Genomic DNA, 23031 nt, shown 5'->3' on the forward strand with positions numbered 1-23031 from the left:
TATGAGTAACATTCGAGTGTTTTCCTGAGCTTTGTTCTGTTCTCTGCCACCTCCGGGTAATCCCAGGGGTTCATTCTTCCCTCTGCAGCTCACTTATCCTCCAAATGAGAGCTGTTGGAGATAGGTTTTATTTCCGAACAATGGTCACAGATTTCTGAATTGGCGGCATAAAATTCCTTACACCTGGTTGCTCCCTCTGGTTTAAAACATTCAGTGTGGAGGGCCTAACCCCTGGGACCTGTGTGAGTACTTATTAACCAGGAATTTCTTCATGTAAACCTCACAATAATCCTATGAGGAGGTACTACTATTGTCCCTATTTTACAAATTAATGATTTGTAAAGTTCAGGCAGTTTAAGTAACTTCCCCAAGGTCACTAAATGGTGGCACGAAGTCTTAAAGGAGGTGTGCTTGGACCCAGGGCCGTGGCGCAGGACTCTCTCCATTTGTTACAACAAAAAGCCTGTCCACTCATGGAGAGATGGCACTGGGAGCACCTCTGGAGTGCAAATAGGTAATCTAGAGAAGTAGTTCTCCATTCTAGCTATGTGTTAAAATGGCCTGGGATGCTTTTAAAATATACTGATGCCTGGACCCCATCTCAGCCCAATGAAATCAGAATCTCTGGAGGTAGGACTCTGGGTAACTGTAATGAGAAGCCAGGCTGAGAACCACACACTCTCGGGAAAGAACTGAACTCATGCCTGGGAGGGTGGATTCCAGATCCCAAAGCTGGTGCGAGCTCTAACAGCAACAACAACTTGCTGGTTTTGCTGCTGTTGTCCTAGAATCCCACAGCTACCTCTGCGCCGCAGAGAACCAGGAGCTCTATCCCCTCCTATCTGGCCTCTAAAATGTAACATGGCTGTTAGCTGTGCACACATTTCACAGCACCCAGCTACTTACTTATCCTCTGTGAATTCTTCTCCCGTACTCATGCCCCTCTCTGTTCGTCCTCCACAGTGGGTCGTTCCCTCTTGTGAGTTCCCACGACGCCGCAGTCATCCACCTCATAGATTAGTTATCTCACGGTAATGCCCCTGTTTCTGTCTCTCTCCCCCACTGAGCTGTGAGCTGCACAGGGACTGGGGCTGTGCCTGAACCGTCCGTGTATTTCCCCCGTGTGATGGAGCATTTAGCACAGAGGACGGACTTGAACAATGTTGGCCGAAAGAATATCTTCAGACCTAAAGAGCTGGATTTGGATATCAGAAAAATCTCTAGAGAAATCTTTTCCTTTGGTTGTCACAGTGTCTCCTTCCTTTAACCTCCATTTGACACCAAGAGTTTATAGGAAGCAAAAAACAAAAATAATTCACCCTTCAAGACTTGGCTTAAAACCTATCTCCGAAAAGAACTCTCTTGGATTGTCCCCAGCTTGTAACTATCTCTTTTGGTGACTTTTTATGGTCTCTGTAGTCTGCATAATTCGGTTGTCAATTGCATTCTTCTGTTACTCTCTTTAGTAGTTGGTTTTTTTAATGCTCACATTTATGTTTTACCTTCCTAACCAGACTATAAACTCCATGAATGTCGGGACTGTCTCAAAGATGGTAAATTATTTTCTTGGCTCACTTGTTTGGTGTCTCCTGACAAACTGCAAGCTCTCCGAGGCCTGATGCTCTCTGATATCGCTCTTCACATGGCAGCACCAGGCGCAGTGCTGGCATAGGTGGGGAGCTCGACGAGACTGCCAAATAAAGACATTTGGTGCCCCCTCTTAGCCTAGCACCCCAAACTCATCAGGTGCTCATTAATCATATCTGCTGACTGGATATGACGTGAAAAAATAGATTCTTATTATAAGGTATGGTTCATATAACACGCAGAAATTCTCAGATTAAACCTTACTTCAGTTCTTTTTTGTTGTTTGTTTGTTTGTTTGTTTGTTTTTACTTTTTGTGAATGCCTTTTTTGGCTCCAAAATTGAATAGAAGTATCAGGGAAGAATCCTTCATCCACTTCCAAATCCCTTCCATATCGATTTTTCACAAAGCCCCTAAACCTTCAGTTCGAATCACTCTGGGTTTCATACATATCCATTATTAAATTCAACAAGTCACCGCAGAGAAAAGAGAGTGATGCCAGCCGGGTTGGTTGGTGCCTGCACACCCACACTTGCACCTAGCTATGACTTCTGAATATGGAATCAGGTCTGCTATTTAATTTCTTAATGAAGGAAATAGGTTCCCCTGGGGAGCCCTCTCAATAGAGATGCTGCTCTGCTGTACCAGCTCTAAAACACAGGGCTCTGCTCTGTTTTGCTGACTGATGATACAGTAAGGTCCCCCACAGATGGCAGGCTTGGTATCGGAAGACAGTCACATTTCCAGACAGATCATTGTTTTCCGTTTTCCTTTGGTGCAGTAGAAGTGTGTGTGCGTATGGGGTGGGTAGGCGGGGGAAGTAGGGGAGGGACAAAAGAAACAAATGAGCTCACCTGCCCCAGAAAATCATTCCACCACCCTTGTCGCCCAACACCAAATCCCCAGCCCCAGTTTTGGCCTAACAGCTGCTGCTGCCTGGCACACACAGCTGTTGCTACTGAGTTCTAATGAGCTGTAGTTAGCAGGGTAGGAAGAAGAGAAGGGCTCCAATGTCACTAATGAGGAGGGGTGAAGACAGACACTCAGCAAAGCCAGTTTTAAAGCAGATGAGCATAAGGAAAGAAGGAAGGCAGCACCAGAAGACGGCACGTCCCAAGGCTCAAATTAGAGACTATGTACAAGGGGTCCTCTGGAACGCTACAAGTGTGTCTCAAAATCACCACCTTCTAGGGCTGGCTGCAATCCTCCTCCACAGGCAGAAGAAAGAGAGGAAAAGCCATCTTATTTGGCTAAACCACACCTAGCTCTAGGTACTTGGGCATCACCCCTTCAGCATTCTTCAAAATACAATGGCTACCGTGGATGTCTCCCCCACTACAGGCAGTGGAAGACCAGTAATGTCCACAATGCTATGGCCAGAAAGTTCAAACCAAACTACCGTTGGCAGGAATATTTAGGTCTGCAAGAAGATCAGGAAGGGGGAGTCCAAGGGGATTGAATTTCTGTCTTCAAGAGGCTTTTCCAGCACATTTTGCTTCTTATTACAGAGTGATGGGAAAACAGGTTTTATCAGTAGTGGCTCAGTTTCCCTCTTTTAATGGTGTCTTAGAAGAGTTGTGAAATTTATCCAGGAGAGGACTGCTTTCTCATGAGGCCCAGTGATGGAAACAGAAGGGCCCCTATTTCTGACCCTTCTCAAGCTCCTCAATAGTCATTAAAAAAAAAAAAAAAAAAAAAAAACACCAGAAAGGTTAGATGGGGAAAAAACAACCTACCTGTTATACATACATACATGTTGATAAAATTAGGGACATCTGACTACATGTTCCCAGGTGAGGGTGACCGAGGAGATGCTCTGCCTTCTTATATCATCTCGTACTGTAAACAAGTGCCTTTTGCGGTCTATTTAGTGCCATGTTTTTCACATTTTGATTGTGGTTTTTCTTTGGCGATTTTGCTGTTTAAAATGGCCCCCAAGCATAGTGCTGAAGTGCTATCTAGTGTTCCTAAATACAAGAGAGCCATGATGTGCCTTACGGAGAAAATATGCATGTTAGGTGAGCTTTGTTCAGGCACGAGCTATAGTACTGTCACTGTGAGTTTAATGTTAATTAGTCAACAGTATATACTAAATAAGGTTTCTTTAAACAGAAACACACTTAAAACAAGGTTTCATCGGCTTATGAAAATGTCGTGACCAGAGGCTCACAGAAACCCAACTCTGTATTTCCCCCAGGAGCAACGCTTCAGTATTCACTAGTTCAGTGTTTTCAGCGACTTTATGGAACATGAGTGCTGCAAAAAATGAGAACTGACTATACTTTTTGGCATAATTTTGACTACTTGGAATGGTTTTCTATGGTATTTCGAATCACAGACACTGTAGGATAGATGAACAATGAAAGGAAGGGTAGGTAGGAAACAGTAGTTTGAGACAAGTATAAAGGAGAAGTACATTAGCTTTGGAGGCGGCTAGACCTGTGTTTGAACCCGGACTCTGCCCTTCCTTAGCTGTGTGTATTGGTTTTCTACTGCTGCGTAAATAATTAACACAAACAACATTGATTACCTCTCAGTTTCTATGAATCACAAGTCTAGGCACAATTTGACTGCAGTCAAGGTGTCAGTTGGGGCTGCTGTCTTATCTGAGGCTCAGCGTCCTTTTCCAAATCTCAGTGGTTGCTGGCAGAATTAATTTCCTTGTCGCTGTAGAACTCATGGCTTGCTTCTCCAAGGCCAGCAGGAGAGAGACTCATATCTTTTAAAGAGCTCATCTGATCAGGTCAGACCCAGGATAATTTCCCTTAAAGTCAAGGATTAAAAATCAACTGATTAGGGACCCTAATTATACCTGCAAAATTCCTTCACCTTTGTCTTATAACCATGGCATATAACCATTACCATAGTCACATTTGATGACAGAAAACTGCCTTGCTTACATAAGATGAAGACGAGGCTGAGGCATCTCCAAATATAAGGATAAAACAAACAAACAAATAAACAAACAAAAAACAGGAGGCCCTAATCGAAAAAACCAGAGTGAGGCTGGATGGAAAACATTTAATTCTTTTTTTAAACACCTATAGTACCTGGTATTCCTAGAAGGTCACCCATCCAAGTACTAACCAGGTCTAACCCTGCTTAGCTTCCAAGATCAAACAAGATCAGGCATGTACCGGGTAGCATGGCTGTAGACAATATTTAATTCTTTGGTACCGAACTTCCTCTTCTGGGCAGCATGGAGGAAGGGACTGAGCCTTGGACAGCACTATGGGAGTGCTGCCTATCTTACTTCAGATCACTAGGCCATCAAGACAAGCTTCTCCATCTAGAGTATTCCAGGACCCACAGGCTTGTAGTTTTCATCACATGAGCCCGCAGATGAGATTTCACTCTGAAACAGTAATTATTCTGTTAAAGCTTCCTGATCAGCAACAGGCTCTGGGGTGGATGGTGTACCCTGGGTCCTGGGAGGCAAGTTCCAGTGAGAGAGACCTCAACACTATCCTACGTGCTGCTCAGAGACACACCTAAGAGCTGTCAGGATCCTGTACTATAATTATCATAGCTGTCCCAACTCGAGTCCCACTGGTGAGTGATTTCACATGCAATTACACTCGACATAAGAAAAAACTTTACCCATCATCCTCTCAGTCCTTCTTCCTCCCTCTCCTTTCATTCTCCTTCTCTCTCCACATTACTTCTTTCTTTCTCTTCATCTCCCAAAGGAGTCCAATAAAGTCCACATCAGGATGCAGAGGAATCAACCTCAAGGTCACTTTATACCCTGGCCCTAGGGCTGCTTGCTTCTTGAAGAGCAGTCTGTCATGTTCCCTGACATTGTCAAAGAAAGCTCAAATAATATTTCCCTCCACTTTCCTCCAGAAAAGACTATTTGGCTTTCTATCTTTAGATCAACTGTCTCTTCCTAAAAGCTCACCTTGGGCTCAGGGAGGGAAAATAATTACTGATGGGGGAAACTGAGCAAAACACTGGCCCACATAGGTCAGAGTGGCTGTGACATGGCCAAGATTCTATTGATTAAATACTTAACTAATAAATAGCAATATAATTCCCCTTTATGAGTAATTTAGACTCCGCACTATGTTAAATATTTTATAGTCATATTAAATCCTTGTAACAACCCTCTGAAGTAGATACTATTATTATCCACATTATATACATGAATAAAGTAGAAAAGTTAGGTAACTTTCCCTAGATCACATTACCAGTTTCCAATCTGGGATTCCAACATGGTCTGTGTGATACCTGGTCTGTACGTTTAATCAACCTGCTCTATTATCTCGCTATGTGTATATGGGCTTCTACCCATACTGTTGCTCTCAGACTTTGGCTACTAGAAATTTCATCGTGCAGCTCCATAATGCTCATTCGGTGCCCCCTGCTCACCTATCAGTGCCGCCTCTTTTCGTCACAAACAGCCGTGGTATTTTCAGTTGTTCCCCAGCCAGGGACTTTGCAGAGGAAAGCAGGTGACATACCTGCATTTCAGGACAAGCAGGAATACACTTGTATCTCAAGACCAGCTGCGAGGCACCAGGGAACTCCAAAGGGAGAGACAATTTGGAGAATGAGACCCTCTTTTGCCTCCCTAGTCACAAGATGAAAGACAACTATACAGCGGGAGCATTGTTGTCAATGGCCCAGACTTCAGCTGTTGGAAAGATGGAAAAGAGAAATGGGCCTATGGTTCATAGAGCATCAGCACGAGATCCTGGGCAGTTGTTTAAGAACTATCAATGGACTAGGGCTAAGGAGATTGGAAGATAAGAGGTCATTATAATACCTGCAATAATGTAACTAAACCGATTTGGATATGTGGCAGAGAAAGTGGCCATTTTGGACCCTCATCTAACTTGCAAACAGGAACTGAAAGGCTTACGATTATAACGAAGCTGTTAAATGAGCTCGGGCCTCCTTGTTCCTTGGGAGCTGTGGGTCAGGGTCCTGAGGACAGTTAACCCCAGCAGCAGTGCCCTTCTCTCCACCAAGTCCTTTGGCCATCGGTATGAGGGCCCTCACTCGCTTACCAAAGTCTAGACTCGGCATTGTGCAGAGCTTGGGTATCAGTTTTCTATAGCTGCTGTAACCAATTGCCACAAACGTGGTGGCTGAAAACTCAAGTTTATTCTTCAAAGGTCTGGAAGCTGAAGCCTGAAGTCAAGGTGTCAGTAGGGTTGATGTCTTCCTCGAGGTTCTGAGGAAGAATCCATTCTATGCTTCTCTCCTAGCTTCTGCTGTTTGCAGATAATCCCTGGTGTCCTTTGGCTGGTAGCTTATCACTCTGCATCTTAGTCTCTGCCATCACATGGCCATCTTAGAAGAGTGCCAGACATAGGATCTAGGGCCCACCCTAATTGAGTATCACCTCACCATAACTCTATTTCCAAATAGGCCACATCCTGAAGTTCTAGATGGACATGAATTTGGGAAGGGTGTGTGTGTGTGTGTGTGTGTGTGCGCGCGCGCGCGCGCGCAAGCAAACTGTCAACAGTTCCACATAGCAGCAAAGAAAGGTTTCGGGTTCCTCAAGATGAGGACTCAAGTAAACCTCAGCGCAGACAGGGAGAGACATCCTGAGCAGTGTCCATGTCAGACTGAGGCACTGTTCCTGCATCTAAAACATTTTACAGAAATTAAGCTCAAAGGGGCCAAGAAAGTCAAGCAGAGAACTAAGGCAACTTTCCCCAAAGCTCAAGACAGCAGCCTGCCTTCCACCCCAGAGTACATTAGAATTATCCAGGTAAAATGCAGGGTAACTCAATCCATCTAACACTCTCTCTCCTCATAAGCTAACATGGAAAACAGGCGAATGCCTTCAATCTCCTTTCATCTCCCTTCTAAACCCCAGAAGGGCCAGGGGACACCCTGAGGCTCCAGACATTTGACGAGAATGAAGTTCGCTCAGCCTCCCACTCAGCCACTCCTGGGACAATCCTAGGCAGAGGGGCTCATGGCAAAGAGCAGAGCAGCATCGAGTGAACCCCCGCAGTCCAAGGAGGCCCTTTCTGCTTGCGGGGACTCATTTCTGAGGCCTTCGGGGAAGTGCTGTGCAGAACTGCATCCAAGCTGGGCTAAGCAGATTAGTTCCCTCCCAGTGAAAGGTTCTGGGCAGCTGAGCAGGGCACAATGGCAGGGGGCTGTCATTACAAGGCCCAGATAGGACATAATTACATGCTCCCTGGAGGGAGCTCCTAATTGAATTACAAGGTGTCTCCTGAGCATCAAAGGCAGCCGGTGCTCAGAGGTGGACTGAGCAGCTCAGGAACAGACCTTCTCAAGAGCTGGTGCAGGGCCAAGCTCAGGCTGTAGAGTAGCTCAGGGACACCCTAGCCCACAGGGCTCTGCGAATCTCCTGAAACTGGGAGAGGAGGGGAGGAAGGCGTGGAAAGTGGAGGATGGTGGGCGCCCTGATCCTCATGCCTATGGAGTGTGTTCCAGTCACATGACCTCTGGGCTTCTGCAACCTGGAGCTGGTATACCGCCAGAAGACATGCCGAAAATTCACACTGTTCATTTGTTCATTCATTCAACAGACATTCTTTGTGTCCCTATGATATTTAAGGCACTCTGATAGACATGGGGCAGAACTAGGTGCTGCTCTGGTCTGAGAACATAGCCTGCCTGGGGACCATTTACTCCTGAGGCCAACTTCTACTTACAGCTGTGTGAGCCCAAGCTAAAGCCAGTTGTCCATTTTTTGTTTGTTTGTTTGTTTTTTAACAAGTCCTTCTGAGTTGACTGGAGGAAGGGAGAAGTGCAAGTCACCTTTAATGACTCCAAACTGAATCTCAGGAAAAGGCAGAGAACAGTGCCTCTATGTGGCCACAACTCTTGGAGGTCCGTTCTTCTAAAGCACCTCTTACACACACACTCCTCTTCCCCACCAGACTGGGTAACTCTCTGAGGACAGGGACTGTGCCTTTCCTCACTGTGCTTATTAGCCCACATACATCTGCTAATTGTATCCTGAACAACTGACATCCACCTCTCCACCTCCCCTCTCCTGTTGCTTCCAGCCTCATTAATTTGGAGGGTTCTCATAGGCTCTCCAGGGGCTGCAACTGGCACCTACTTGTTCTCTCTTATCATTACCCCTTCTAACTCTTGATCATGGATGCCCTCAGATACCATGTACACAGCATCAAAGGAGGCCCTTAAATCTGAACACACGATGCTGAGCCAGCCTTGCCCCGTTCCCCAGGCAGCAGGCCAAAGCATCATCTGTTGGTAATTCTTGATGGCAAAGTGACACAAACAGGGATCCTCTGTGCGCCAGCTTGGGCAAGGGTGGGTCTGAGCCAACAGTCAAGGGTGACGAATCCAGATTTCTGAACGGGGCATTAAGGAGTTTATTTGGCCCTTGACGAATTCTCTGGGGTCAGTTCCCCCTGAATTAAAAAAAAAAGAACCCAACTCTCTCCTTAAGAAAAAGATATAGAATTTGCTCTTAGCCTCTTCTACAGGAGGAGAAGAAAGCTTGCTCCTTTCAGTTTTATGATCATATTGTGATGCTAACACCGTGGAGAAAGAATTTGTGATTTAGAATCAGAAGATCTAGGTTTTGATTCTTATTCTTAAAAGCTCTGTGTCCTAGGGTAAATTACTTAATACTTTGCAGACTCTGTTACTTAATATGAAGCAAGTGGTAATATTAACCTTAAAGGTATGACAATATCCTTATTTTTAAAATATATTTTCATATAAATGTTAGAAGTTTTATTACATAAGAACAATAACAATAGTAAACTTTCTCCAAGGTCTGAACAATGGTGAAGCCCTGGTGACCAATACTGTGCCCTATATTCTCATATATTCTCTAGAATATTCTGATTTCATGAGGTTGCTCTCATCAAAACAACTTTAAACAACTAGTGCGTAATATTTTCAAAGCATTTTACATCAGTTAGTTCCTTTGAAAGTTGGCCCTTGACTATGTTCAATTCTGCTTTCTCCTCAACCTCCAAAAGAGAAAGTAAATATTCTTCTAATGCTCCACAGGTTAATTAAAATGTTATTTCTCTCTGCTTTGGCTGGAATTATATTAACTCACTCTAGTAATACTAGTTATTTTTTGCTATATTTTATGAAAATAACAGAAATCTAATTTTAAGATAATCTTCTAAAACATGGGTTCCATGAGGAGGGGCAGATAATTAAAATGGCCTGTGGTAGGGATCTGGTTGGAAACAACTAATCAACCTTATAAAACCCACTGGGTCAGTAGGGGTTCTGGAAGATTCTGCTCTAATAAGAAAACTATCTGCTTTATGTGACCAATAGGACTTTAGTCCTTGTGGATTCATCCAGAGAATAGAAGAAGGTTCTGTGTTATGCAGGATGAAGAAGTCATTCAATGAGTTTCTTAGTATTGTAGAGATCGTGGTAACTTCATGCTAATGCACCTTAGTAAAATGAAGACTCCTAGTTTCTTTATCCCATGAAGTTCTTTCCATCTCTCATCCTTAGACTAATGTTGACAGATATTTGGTCTTTTCTTTTCACGTCTACAGTTGAGCCCAGATACAGCCTCAAAAATCCTCTCCGAGATGGCCCTCTGGACAGCTACTACTGACACAAAAGGAGTTCTATGTTACACCCCAGCCCTGTGCCCTGGGATATGGGCACCTGCCAGAGTCACACACTGTGCCACCTGGAGATAATGCTCTGGCTTCTGGGGAGTTCCTGGAAAGGCATCAAGTTACGGTTCTAAAGACAGGGTACCTGTTGGCTCCAGTTAAGTCCAATTGACCAGCTGTCTACTGGGGGACGGGAGGGGTGGGAACAGCTTTCATTCTGTCCCTGGTGAACATGAGTGGCAGGGAAGCTTTCAGTCTCTGGAACACAGGCTGCTCCAGAAACCCAAACCCAGGGAGAAGCTTTGAAAGTGACTCAGTACCCAAATAGTTCACCTGCAAATGATAGCCGATTTATCTTCTGACACTAGTGTCCTGGAGAGGACAGAGCAAAAGAGGGTAAAGGGGAGAAATGACCCTGGTAGCCTTGAGATTTGTGTCACTGAGCATCAGCTCCTAGGAATGTTTTCTGTTTATCTGAACAGAGGCCAGCTTAATCTTAGCTGCTGAGTCTGTGTTCGGCTTGATAAATCTGATAGGCCTGGAGCTCCAGAGGTGGCTATTTTTCCTATTCTCCACCCCACTGCCTCAGCACAGACCACTGTAAAGTCAGTGCTCTCTCTGAGGCACTGCAAACCTTAAATACTATGTTTGTTTTGAGGGGACAGATGACTATCTCACCTGGGATTCCCCTCTAAGTGACATTGCCCACCACTTATAAAAACAACTGCTGAGATAGCGTACCATGGAATCCCTGTGGCAAGTTGATTTCTCTCTCCCACCATCCAGCAATGGCAGATTAACTGTTGGGTTGGGGGTGAGGAGGGGCTTGGCTTGACACAGGGCAACCAACGCATATCTGGCCAGTGGCCTTTACATAGCAAAGTTGGGAAAAAAGTGGGGGAAGGGGATGGACCAATTGGATTCTCTCTCTTGAGAATCTGAGCTAGAAAAACTGAAAGATCTTTCCAAGTAGGGGTTGAAAGCATATGTGGAAAGAGAAGACATGAGGTAGGACTATTGGTCTATGAGGTATCATTGCAAGCTGGAAGTAATAAGAGAGAAGGCCACAGAGAGACATAGAGATGCCAAGAGACAAATACTATGTGGCCCAGGAGGGAGAGCGTCAGAAAGAGGAGGTGGTCCCTAGGGTTCCCTCAGCTTCTGATGGTTTTCTAATACCAGTTTCATGCTATGCTGGATCCTTTCAATTCAACCTTCTTGTCTTAACATGCAGTCAGGCAAACACTTTGTGGTGAAGGAGAAAAGAACACCACAGTGAGTGGTTTGTTGCCTGGGAGATATCAGTCTTCTTGGTATTATCGTGAAGTGAGTTCTTTCTGACAGGCTTTCCTAAGGAATACACAGCTCGTTCTCGATCGCTCAAAGAAATTGTAGATCAGGCAGAAGACAGAAGGCAATCCAAGTACAGGTGCCAACGGTGCGAAGGAAGGGGATATAGGGAATAGGATAAGAACAGAAGAGGAGACAGGACTAACGAAAATGTGGAGGAAGGCACTGAGGGTGAGCAGGAGTGGAAACCACAGGACTAGCATCTGCAGTGCCTGCAGCATATGCGGTAGAGAAAGAAGAGTTACGGAAGAGGACATTTAGAAGAGAGAGCAAGTGAAAGAGATGAGTACACAAACAGAAAGTAAGGTATGAGCAGGAAAATAAAGTGAACACATTTGAAGATTTGTAGCCAGGGCCATGGTTAACCCTAGTGATGGTGGCAGAGTACACCTACATCGCCACAGCGCAGAAAGAGAGGGCTAGGTGGCAGTGGGGTTCACAAGGAGAACTCATGTGGGTTAGACAAGGAAAATCCAAAAGGTAGACAAATCAAGACCAAGAGCTCTGGAAAAAGATGGACTACTAGGGAGACTTAAATATATACACATACCTAGTGTTGACTCAGCTTTCATGAAAGAACAAATTTTGATAATGAATATGTTTCACTTTCAACTTTATCTTCTCTACGTATCCGGGTAATTTCCTACTTGGGTACCTGGTAGGTGGTAGTGGTGGGAATATAATTTCTATGAATGATAACTATCATGTCAACTGAGAATGTTTACCATATGCTTTCCTTCACGGTCATTTAGCAAAACTCTCAAAGCATTTGATTCCTGCAAAATGCTTCTGGACTGTACTGAAATTAATTATGGGGACTTTTCTCTATTTGCAGATGAAGGAGTTCTCTCTCTCCACTACCAATTATATACTACTGACTCAAACCCAGGGCTTCCTATTGGATTCCTGAAGCATGATTTAAGTTTCTCTTTTAAAAAACAAAAAGAAAACAACAGCTTGAAAAAGCTGAAGACCTAACTCTGTATTCTACCGTCCTTGTAAAGTTGGGGGCGCAGCTAAAGGGTGGAAAGGCAATGAATGCTCATGCACCACCCAAATACATCTGGGAAGTTGAAAAAAGTTTGAACAGCAAGGAAGAGTCCTCCCCTACTCACCCATCTCGCTTTGCCAAAGTGTCCTTTTCTGTCACTCTTGTGAGTGAATAAGGAAACTTTGACCCTAAGAGCCAAGACAAAATAAGTAAGGCTGTGGCAGGATCTCCATTGAGATCCCTTTACTATTACTGCTTCAAGTCCCAATTAGCACTTCTTGAAGCAGTGCACAGGAGAACCTGCTTTGAGGATAAGACTTATTTTTTGACTGGCTAGTCATGTAATCATCTCTAATCACAATGTGCCTTTCGCCTGAGACCTGCCTGACATTTTCCCTAGTGGAATCTGCAACTCTGTAACACCGAGTTTTCCAGGGGGCAAACCAATATGAGAAGACCAGGTATGGAGACACTGGATCCTCCGCTGCATATGGTCCCTAACCAAGTCAGGTAGAGGGGATGTTGCCTGATCCAGTGTTGCAAAGGAAATCTGCACCCTTAAATCTTAAACAAGCTAACCAGGAAGGCTCTGGACTTCTGGAGATTTTGGCAGACATGTAAGGTTTGAGTAGACTTGGGATGGTTTGTGGATCCTGGAGTTGAACTATAGCCTTCTTTGATGTAGTTTGGCAATTTCAGTAATTAAGAAGAAGAAGGGGAAAAAATCATCAGGACATGGGGCCTTTCTGGACACAACACACAATAACCAAAGTTTCTGCTAAAAGGCCATGTAGTCTTTAGTCACTCCTTTGTGCCCAGAAGAGGGAGAACTATAGTTGAACAATCTATTTGAAACGTTCCACTGTACTGTTATGTTCCCCCATTCAACAATCTGCTTAGGTATGGATTCCCTTCTTCAGGGCAACTCTGAGCCAAGTATGTGACCCCACTGTGAGGTCCATGAAGTGATGGGCTCTGGTGGCTGACTGTTTATCTAAAGCTGGAGAGAGATATTGTTACAGCAAGTCAGACACTGAAGGCAAAAGAAAACAGAAAAGGAGGGATGTCAGCAAAGGGAGAATTATCACCACTTCCACCTGACTGCCACCCTCACTAAGCTTGCAGCTTGCGACTTTTCTCAAGCACAGAAAGGGCATTCTGGAGGCAAATACTCTCCCTTGGTAGCAGGAAAAAGACTATCCTAACACTTTGCTGAGCCGAAGAAAAAGAAAAAAGCCTACTGTGTTTTAATCGAATTGGAGAATGTGCAAATTTTGTCCTGGAGAACTCCAGATTTTTATAGGTTTTGATGGAAAGATTACTTGGGGTTAAAACTTTACATGGAAAGCACCCCTGGAAGAGAATGGCCTGCATCTTTTGAAAATAATTCATTATTTCACAGAACAAGGTCTTGTCTGCAGTTCATCAAGATGTCCCAGGTATGCTTGTTACCTTTCCTCAGTAAGAGATCACCAAGATAAAGTTTTTAAAAAATTTCTATGAGCTCAATATTTTCTTTCCTGAACAGTCTCAAGAGAACTGAGAGATTAAAAATAGTCCATAATATATTATAATTCTTAGTTAAGGTATTAGTCACATAATATTCTTGAGCTTGCACTTCCAGAGCATCTTCCACCCCCAAATTTCCACATTCTTTCCAAAGTTAAGATTTTCCTGAAAGTTAAAAATAAAATGGAAATGTCTAATTAGGGAGAGGAAGATATTAAATCTGTAGGCTTTAAAAAGTCCTTTCCAACTCCAACTTTCGTATCTAGCTGTGTGATCTTGAACAAGTCACTTTCCCTCTCTGAATCTCAGCTTCAAAATATGGAGAAATGGGAGGTTAGATACTTTCCAGATTTAACACTTTAATTTTGATGGAAAACATATGGCACAACTAATATTACATTCTTCTTCGAAGGAGGCCACTTCTATGTAATTATAGCAAATCTTGGCATTTGCATATTGTGACTTCGACTATCCCCAGAGACCCCAAAGGTCCATGAGCTGCAATAATCTGTTATTTTGCAGAGCTGTGCTGTGAGTCTGGGATACAGGAACCAGTCATGTGTTTAGTGAGTGAGATTAACGTTCTGGCAGAACTCATATCTCCGTGAGGTTTTGCTGGTGTCTGCAGTAGGCTCAAAAGGCCGTAATTCTCATGAGGTACTGCAGTAGTAGTCACAAAGGTGGGGGATTCTTCTAGATCATGAAGATGTCAACAGCATCCTTCTTAGATGTCAAGAGTTTACTGTAACGTGTGCTTAAAGTAATCATGCACCTACTCCCACTTCATCTACTTTACTACATCATTAATAAAGGCTACTTTAAAAAGCTTTAGTGGTATGATACACAGAGCAAGGAGATTTCATTCCTCTTTTAATGACCTATCTCAGCTGTACCACTTCTCCCATGTGTTTTGATTTGTCTGTATACGTGCATCCTCTCCACTGGAGAATAAGATCCTTGAGAGTTGAAATGCCAGCTTGTCTTTTTTTTTGTTTAATCTCCAGTACCTAGTAACATACCTAGTATGTAGCAGATATTTAATGAATGTTTACTGAATGACCGAGCACATTTATAAGCAGACACTATGTTAACAGTGTCTTCACATTTGTATGTGGTACTTATCACACCCAAGCAGGATAGATACTATTCTTCCTATCATTCCAACAAAATATCTGGGACTCAGACAGGTGAAGGGACTTGTTTAGTTATAGCACTAGTGAGTGATATATTCATATCAGTTTGTTAAAGTCTAAATTTCATGTTTTTCCATCCTATTATCTTTGAAGAAGTAAAGCATAAAATCAAATAAGTGAATCCACAGACCCAGTATTATTGATAGAGCAGAGGCCTAGCTTCAACCTGAATAGATTTAGAAGAGTAGGATGAGGGCAAAATTGATAATATGCTACTAGATTTGGTAGGCAAATAAAGCTACACAAAGAGGGAAGGATTAGAAAGTGGAATTGGAATTGTTCCAGGCATCACATAGCTTCTAAGTATCCTGAGGGTTTCAATTTCAGTTTCCAGATCAGTACTGCAATTAGCAGAGTCTCAGGCAAGAGCTGGGTCCTAGCTAAGTTAGTGTTGAGTCAAAGCTGCAACTGGAAGTTCCAGTTGGAACTGGAAAACAAGCATTCATGATATAATTCAGCAAGTCATTTGAAAAGCCACTTTCCTTCTTGCATCTCATGGTTTTGTCAAGAACTTTAGAGCCGTTCATCTCTAAGTTGGGACCAGCAGCATCAGGAGCTTGTTAGAAATGCAGATTTGCAAGCCTTACTCTAGACCTTTTGAAACATAATCTGCATTGTAGAAAGATCCCTGGGTCATTCATCAGTACATTAAAGCTTGAGAAACATCACTTTAAATATATGCTAAGATCCTTTCTGGTTCTAATATTCTAGGAGTTTAGATTAGGAATCTTAATGGTAACCAAAAAAACTATCTTGCTTATTAATTGAGATCACATAGAGATCCAAGTATCTGATCACCTCAATAGTGTCTTCTGAAGACTACTACCAATTCATCGATAATACTATTAATGCCTTCATTTACTGAGCACATACCATCATAACAAAGAACATTGTATACAATATCTTGAGTCACCATAACAGCATGCAAGAGAGACATCATTATCCCCAGTTTACTACTAATAAGATAACCTCATAAATTAATAAAATCCTCCAAACTGCATAGTTAAATCAGTAGTAGAGCCAAAATCCTAATCCAGAGTATTTAGAGTCCATGGTTTTTCTGCTACATCATACTGCCTCCAGTTGTAAAATTATGATTTAAAGTATTAAGCGTAGGAATGTGATGTGAGGAGAGACTAGCAGATTTTGGACTCACTCTTCTCCAATGAAGAAGACCAAAAGGGTAGTCTAAGTCTACTGAAGTCTAAAAAATAATGCAAAGGAACAGATGAGAACATAGCCTTGTTTATCAGACGCTAGAATACCTAGACCAGAATCTCAATCATGTGGCGGCTAACATACATTTAGAACCAGTATGACCCAGAAGTGGTCATTTATAAAGCATATTTTATACAAAGATATGATTCAGGCTTAAAACACAAATTAGCATGTTCATGGATCCTAAGTGCACAATTGATTATTAATGGGACAACGAAATTGGGAGCCAAGCCTGATCTCTCAAAAATTACTTTTCAGTGTCCTTGGTAGATAGGCACTGAATTGGAAAAACTACCTGTCTATCAAATTATGGCCAATGCTGTAGTCTTGATGTCATTTAATGCCTGACAGTAACCTCTTACACATTGATATTGCCATAAACATGTATGAAATTTCATGGGGTTTGTCTTCCCAGCAAGGGCCTGTCCTTCATTTGTATGTATAAGCACTCTCCCCAGAGCACACATAAATGGATAGTATTCTCTAGAAGGCACAGGTTTTTATTTAGGCTAATAAATGACTATCCTTCCCAGAAAAATGACTAAACAGGACTCTAATAAATCAATTTGTCAATGGCTATTTCACTTTAGGAGACAATATCCCATGTTCCATCTTTGGCTAGTGCAAATCGACCCACATTGAGTGCCTATGTCTATGGTTCAGAAAATCCTAGAGCTGGGAGGAACTGCAGAAAGGTCTGACCTTGCCTAGAGGCAAGGAAAGCACTGTTATTCCCACATTATAGATAAGATAGTTTCGCTCTAGAGCTAAGACTAAATCACTTGCCAAAGTCACATTATTAGGAAGAAACTGAGGAAAAACAAGGGCAGAGTACCCTAGATGACTCAGCTCTGTTGTCAGCAGAAACCCAGCCCATTTTGAGCTCTGTCCCAAGGCTGGACCTGGGAAGAGGCACTTCTACGGCACCTCTCCCTGGGTTCAACGGACTCCCTTTTTCATGAGTTCCTTCCTTTACTCTCTGAAAGATGTGTTTTCATTTCCCACTGACAGTGTTTTAGCAGGTTCTTGGAGCAGGGTGATATCCCCCCTTCCTATATTCCTTTTGTTCTTCACACCTTCTCCTGCTACTGCTCTTGGCTTGTGGACATGAGCAGGAATTCAGAAACAAGGCTCCCCTTTATAATCATCTCCATCCTTCTTAGCCACCCTGGAAAGTCTACCCTCTCATAAGCTGTGAAACCTGGGGAAAGTCATTCTGCTTTCTTCTTCAAAGCTATCCATTCGAGAAAAGGACAGAACACCCAGGACAAGAATATTCAATGGGGAGCAGCCTTATAGTTATAGAGGCAATAGAAATGCAATACTCACAGTGTGAGAAGGACTAAATGGGGCAGTAATCTGGGAACAATTGTAGGAGAATTCTGAGCTATGGAAAGAGATGACCACACAGAACATGTATTTTCTTCCACGATTCTTAAGAGGCATCCCCTTCAATGCTTAGCCAGAATTTGGAGCTTAGACTTGTGAATAAAGACAGGTGGCTGCTGCCCTGGGAGCTTTGCTTCTCTAAGATACATCCAGTACCCAAGCCATACTGACTCATCTCACCTAGACTGGGCAAGCCTCGTAAAATAGCCTACGGGCATTTAAGTAGATTGCCAAGTTTCAATCAATTTTGCAATTTCCAAATTGAAGGAGAGATACCTAAAATCTGGTTATACAATACAACTGCAATATGGCACTGGGAAAAAAACAAGCCAATGCCACTTATTTTCTTGAGGGTGTCCTGATTGGGCTATCACCATCTCAGAATGGAAAGGATTAGCTTCAAAGTTCATATAAGCCCGTGTTGTGAGGGAGAGAAAGGAGGAGAGACCCAAGTAATCTCTTAGCTCTTGCTTAGTCACAAGAATTCTTCAAAATCTGATATTAAAACTTCTGTCACCCCACACCTCCACCAGCTATCATGTTGTTTTGGTGGAAAAAAAATCTGTGTCCTTAGATTCTGCTACAGGATTTCTTGCCCAGAAGCAATTTAAAGAGAGAAAACTGAAGGAGAGTTTAGAAGCAGAAACTGCCAGTAGTGTCTGCTGATCCTGCATACCTGTGATGGAACCAAAGTCTGACATTAACACAAATGCAAGAAATTTTAAAGAGTGGTACAGAAGGATAGAAGGATATAGGAAGAGATGAAGGGGGTCAGAATATTGAAAGATTACTTACACAGTCTCATCATTCTTGAACTCCAACTCCCCATACGTGTCTTCGAAATCCTCACCACCACCCTTAGCTGTCCCTTCTACTGTCCTAAAGGGGACGATTACTGTGCCCCGGGCACCTGATGTCCTCAGAACCTTCACCTCCATGATACCAACACTCTCACTGACATGAATAGTGTCACATTCAAAAGTGAAGATGCCTGCATGGTCATCATCCAAGATAGTGACAGTGGCCACACAAGGAGACACCAGGACAGCCCGAGGCAAGGGAAGACAATTGAGTAATGTTGGAGGCATCCCCTCCTCTGGTAGCTCCTCCTCTATGCGGACATTGCTCAACCTCACAAAGAAGTGTTCGTCCTCCTCAAAAATGTCATCATCAATGATGCCCACGGAGAACTCCTTCTGGGTCTCTCCTGGCTTCAGAACCACAGTGCCCTCTGTGAACTCATAGTCAGCCCCTGCATTGGCAGAACCATCCTCTGTTTTATAGTCCACATACATGGTCTTGGACATGTCCCCCCCTTTCCTCACCACTGTCAGGAGGACAGCCCCACAGTTCTCTAGGCACTGGTAAGAGCATGGGTCAAAGAAGACCTTGGAGATGAAGTCCTCAGGCTCATCAGTGTGTACCTCACTCATGCTGGAGGACTTTTTGGCTTGTTCTGCTGCATGTTTCTTCAGGATATTGCCTGCGCCAGTCATCATACGGGTGGCTTGGATCCGGTAGAAGGCGCGGCTCTTCTGTTGATGGGAAAGAGCATAGTAATTGGCCATCTCTACGAGCTGATCTAAGTCCTTTTCTGGGTGTTTTTGCTTCAGATCTTTGAGAATCCGGATCATCTCCCTGCGAGACTCATCCACTTCCTTCCCTTCCAAGGGCACCAGGTTCCCATCTAAGAAGTGGGAATTCATCATTTTTCCATCCATCTCAATGCCCTTGGGGTGGTCACCCTCTGTCTCAATGATAATTCCTCGGTGTTTATCTGTGCGATACTTTTTGTGCACGTATTTGTAGAAGAGCAGTCGCTTATCGGCCATCCAGGCCAGAAAGACACATACTGGAAAAAAGAAGAGAGTGAGGAGGCCTTCCCAAACCTGGACCACACCAGGAGAGAAGACTGCCAGGATCATATAGAGCCAGATGTAGGCAAAGATACTCCAAGCGGCGGTGACAAAGAAGACTCGTAGGTGCTTGATCTTACGAGTCTCTCCATCAGGAATCACGTAGACACAGATGCCAATAATGATAAACATGTTGAAAGCTGCACTGCCTACGACAGTAGAAGGTCCCAGATCACCAGCAATGAACCCATGACCACACACCTCAATTAAAGTGAGAAGGATCTCAGGAGCAGAGGAACCCAGGGCCATAAGGGTCAGGTTGGAGACAGTTTCGTTCCATACCCGAATCGTTGTTGTGCTGGTCTCTCCATTGGGCTTTTTGATAGTCACCTCTCTCTCTTGAGAAGTGATAACTTCAATAGATGCCATGAAGCGGTCAGCAATGATGGATACCCCAAGGAACATGTATATCAGGGCCACAAAATAGACAATGACCCTAGCAATCTTGTCTCCAAGGGAAGGGTTCTCCGGGTACCAGATTGGTAAGATGACACCCTCCTTGCAGTCTGATGACCCTGAACAGGACTCATTGTTCTGCCCTGTGCTGGGCACATCCCCTGAGCCACCAGCCTCTGCCCGAAGACCATTCAGGAAGAGCACAAAAGTAATCAGCCCAAAATGAAGGAAGGCAGAGGTGAGAGGCTGTAACCTTAACCACGCCATACACAAGACTTAGTTGCTGACTTCCACTGCAGCACCAATGGTCCTCCTGACAGTCCAGAGACCTGAAAAAAGACAAGAGAGGCAGGAAAAAACATGAGAAAGAGGGAGATGGTAAATGGCAGGTTCCCACCAATACAAACTGGTATTTCACCTCATGTGACATATTGCACTAACATATGGGGTAGTCTCTCACTTGGAAAAATAAATGTCAGTGGGAGGCACAAACAGCTGCTCTGTCCTCAAAACCATCTGGTTGAGACTCGGTTGAAGAATGGCTTAAAAGAGCCGGGGATATTGGTAATGGAAACATAAGTGATATCATCTGGTCCTGTCTCCCAACCTTACCGTTTTCCATGAGAGTTCTCAAGTGTCACCTTAAAATAGGGCAAGAATTCCCTAAATTTTCATCACCACTTATACTATTTCTAGAGTTTTCAGCCTTCTTTACCTCATTTCCTCATACTCAAGATTCTTGTGTAACAGGTTTGCAAGGGCACATATTGAATTCAACTGTATCATAAGCCCCCCAAAATAGAACACCTGATTTGTGTACAACTGAATCCCCTTGGAACAAACACCTTCCCCAGTATAAAATTTCTGCTGGCATGCTGTAATTCTGAGGTTGATTCTAGAGTGAATCTGTAGTGAATGCTACCAGCTGTGTAGCTGAACCAAGGCCCTATAAGCTATGCCCAATATCCAATCCATGGCAGCCCTTAGCCCTCCAGCAAAACATGCTTAGGAAACAGTTTCAGTTACAGGAAGACAAAGACCAATCAAGCACTCAAATTCAGAACCCAAATACAAAAAGGGTAAAGTGGTAGAAATCACTATTAAAAAAGCATGCAAGTGACACTCGAATAAGCTTTTTATAACCGTAAACAAAATTTTGGGGCGAAACGCAGCCTCATCTGCTGGCCTCAAACCACTAAAAGGTGAGTAAGAATTCAGAAGAGTGGAAAGAAACTCAACTGAAATTGCAGTCTCATCTTTCCACTCATTGCCTCATTGAGATAGAATGAGAATGCAAATAACCATGCAATAGCTAAAAAAGAAAAAAAAAGAAAAAAGAAAAACAACTTGCCAATGTTTTCACCTCTGCTACAACCATGTGAAGTACTTTTAGTAATAGAGGAATGATTTGTACCTGTACAGCACGTAAAATGATTCAAAGTCCTCGTTCTCCATACCTGCCCCTCCTACTGCTTCCTATCTCAAAAAATAGCACCTCCACCCACCGATTTACTCATGCTAGAAAACGGGTATTAATCTGCAGCCTTCCTCTTCCACCTGTCCCTTATCCAAGCCAGCACTAAATCCGATCAACTCTCCTTCCATCTCTACCACCATCATCACAGCCCAAGACACCATTACTCCTCACTTGATGAATCTATGCAACAACCACCAAAATGAACTCACCATTTCAATTCTTGCTGTTTTCTATTCCATTTCTTCATACATTCAGTCATCTTTTTTAAAAAACCCAAACCTATGCTACCACTTACCTGTTTGAAACCTTTCAGTAGTTTCCTCTTGCTCTTAATTTAAATGTGACCTACAAAGCTTTGCATGAGCTACCTTTTTCCTCCTCTTCCTCTGTCATCCCCTGGCACGCTCCCTCGTACTACCTTTCCACAATAATGGACTTCGTATCAGGCTATTTTCACCTCAGTACCTTTGCACATGACATCCTCCATGCATGTCTGAAATGACTATTTCTTCATTGTTCCCTCACTCTTCGGGCTGCAGCTTAAATGTTGCTTTCTCAGAAAAACCTTCCCTCACCCCCTAAAATGGTCAACTCCTTCTGCTACATCCTCTCATCACACTCTTTACTATTCCTTCATGACATTTACAGAACTTTGAACTTGTAGGATTATATGGTTAATGTCTAACTCATCCATTAAACTGCGAATGACAAAAAGGCAAAGATTATGTCTATTCTGTTTATCATGATATCCTAAGTAGTTAGTAGGTGTTCAGTAAATGCATGTTTTTGGAATAAATAAATATAGCCACTAAGGAAGCTTCCTCAGTGCTATGGACTGAATCGTATCATCTTAAAATTCATATGCTGAAGCCCTAAGTGCCACGTGACTGTATTGGGAGATGGGGCTTTTAGGAGATGATTAAGGTTTAATGAGGACATAGGGTATGGCCCTAACCCAGCAGGATTGGTGGCCTTATAAGAAGAGAAAGAGAGAGATGTCTTTCTCTGCCACGTGAGAGCATAGTGAGAAAGTGGCCATCTGCAAGCCAGGAAGAGAGCTCTTACCCGAAACTGAATTGGCCAGCACCTTGATCTTGGGTATCGTAGCCCCCAGAACTGTGAGAAAATAAATTTCTGTTGTTTAAGTCATCTGGTCTGTGATATTTTGTTATGGCCACCTGAGCAGACTAAGACATTCTGACAAACAGCCTTCTTTAAAGCCATTGTACGATCTGAATTATAGCTATTTGCTTTAGAAAAAGAATATGTAGCTCTTATAGATAAATCCTAACTTGATTTTAGAGGCTGTGTAAGACCTTTTAAATTCCTAAGGTTGTACTCAAAGACAAAGGACACAGCCTGCCTGGATGCATACTGTAATCCTGAAGGCCTTCCTCTCAAGGGCTCTGTAGTCAACTTGGTTTCAGGTCCCCTAGAATGACAGT

General features: G+C 43.3%; 1 protein-coding gene and 1 pseudogene across 5 annotated transcripts in view; both read right to left on the minus strand.

Annotated features, from left to right (window-relative positions):
- Positions 1-23031, minus strand: part of SLC8A3 (solute carrier family 8 member A3) — a 156429-nt gene that overhangs the window by 81612 nt on the left and 51786 nt on the right. For 4 of the 5 annotated variants that reach the window (XM_036217993.1, XM_016131283.2, XM_016131284.2 and 1 more), the window contains one exon: positions 18593-20438. In XM_036217993.1, the coding sequence (XP_036073886.1) occupies positions 18593-20376 (1784 nt within the window). In that variant the 5' untranslated portion in view covers positions 20377-20438. Of the gene's footprint in view, positions 1-18592; positions 20439-23031 lie in introns of those variants that run through there. The other variant, XM_016131290.2, reaches the window with a different exon arrangement.
- On the minus strand, positions 4625-4743 carry LOC118600617 (annotated as a pseudogene).

This window comes from Rousettus aegyptiacus, unplaced genomic scaffold (genome assembly GCF_014176215.1).
Source record: "Rousettus aegyptiacus isolate mRouAeg1 unplaced genomic scaffold, mRouAeg1.p scaffold_m13_p_3, whole genome shotgun sequence".
NCBI lineage: Eukaryota > Metazoa > Chordata > Mammalia > Chiroptera > Pteropodidae > Rousettus > Rousettus aegyptiacus.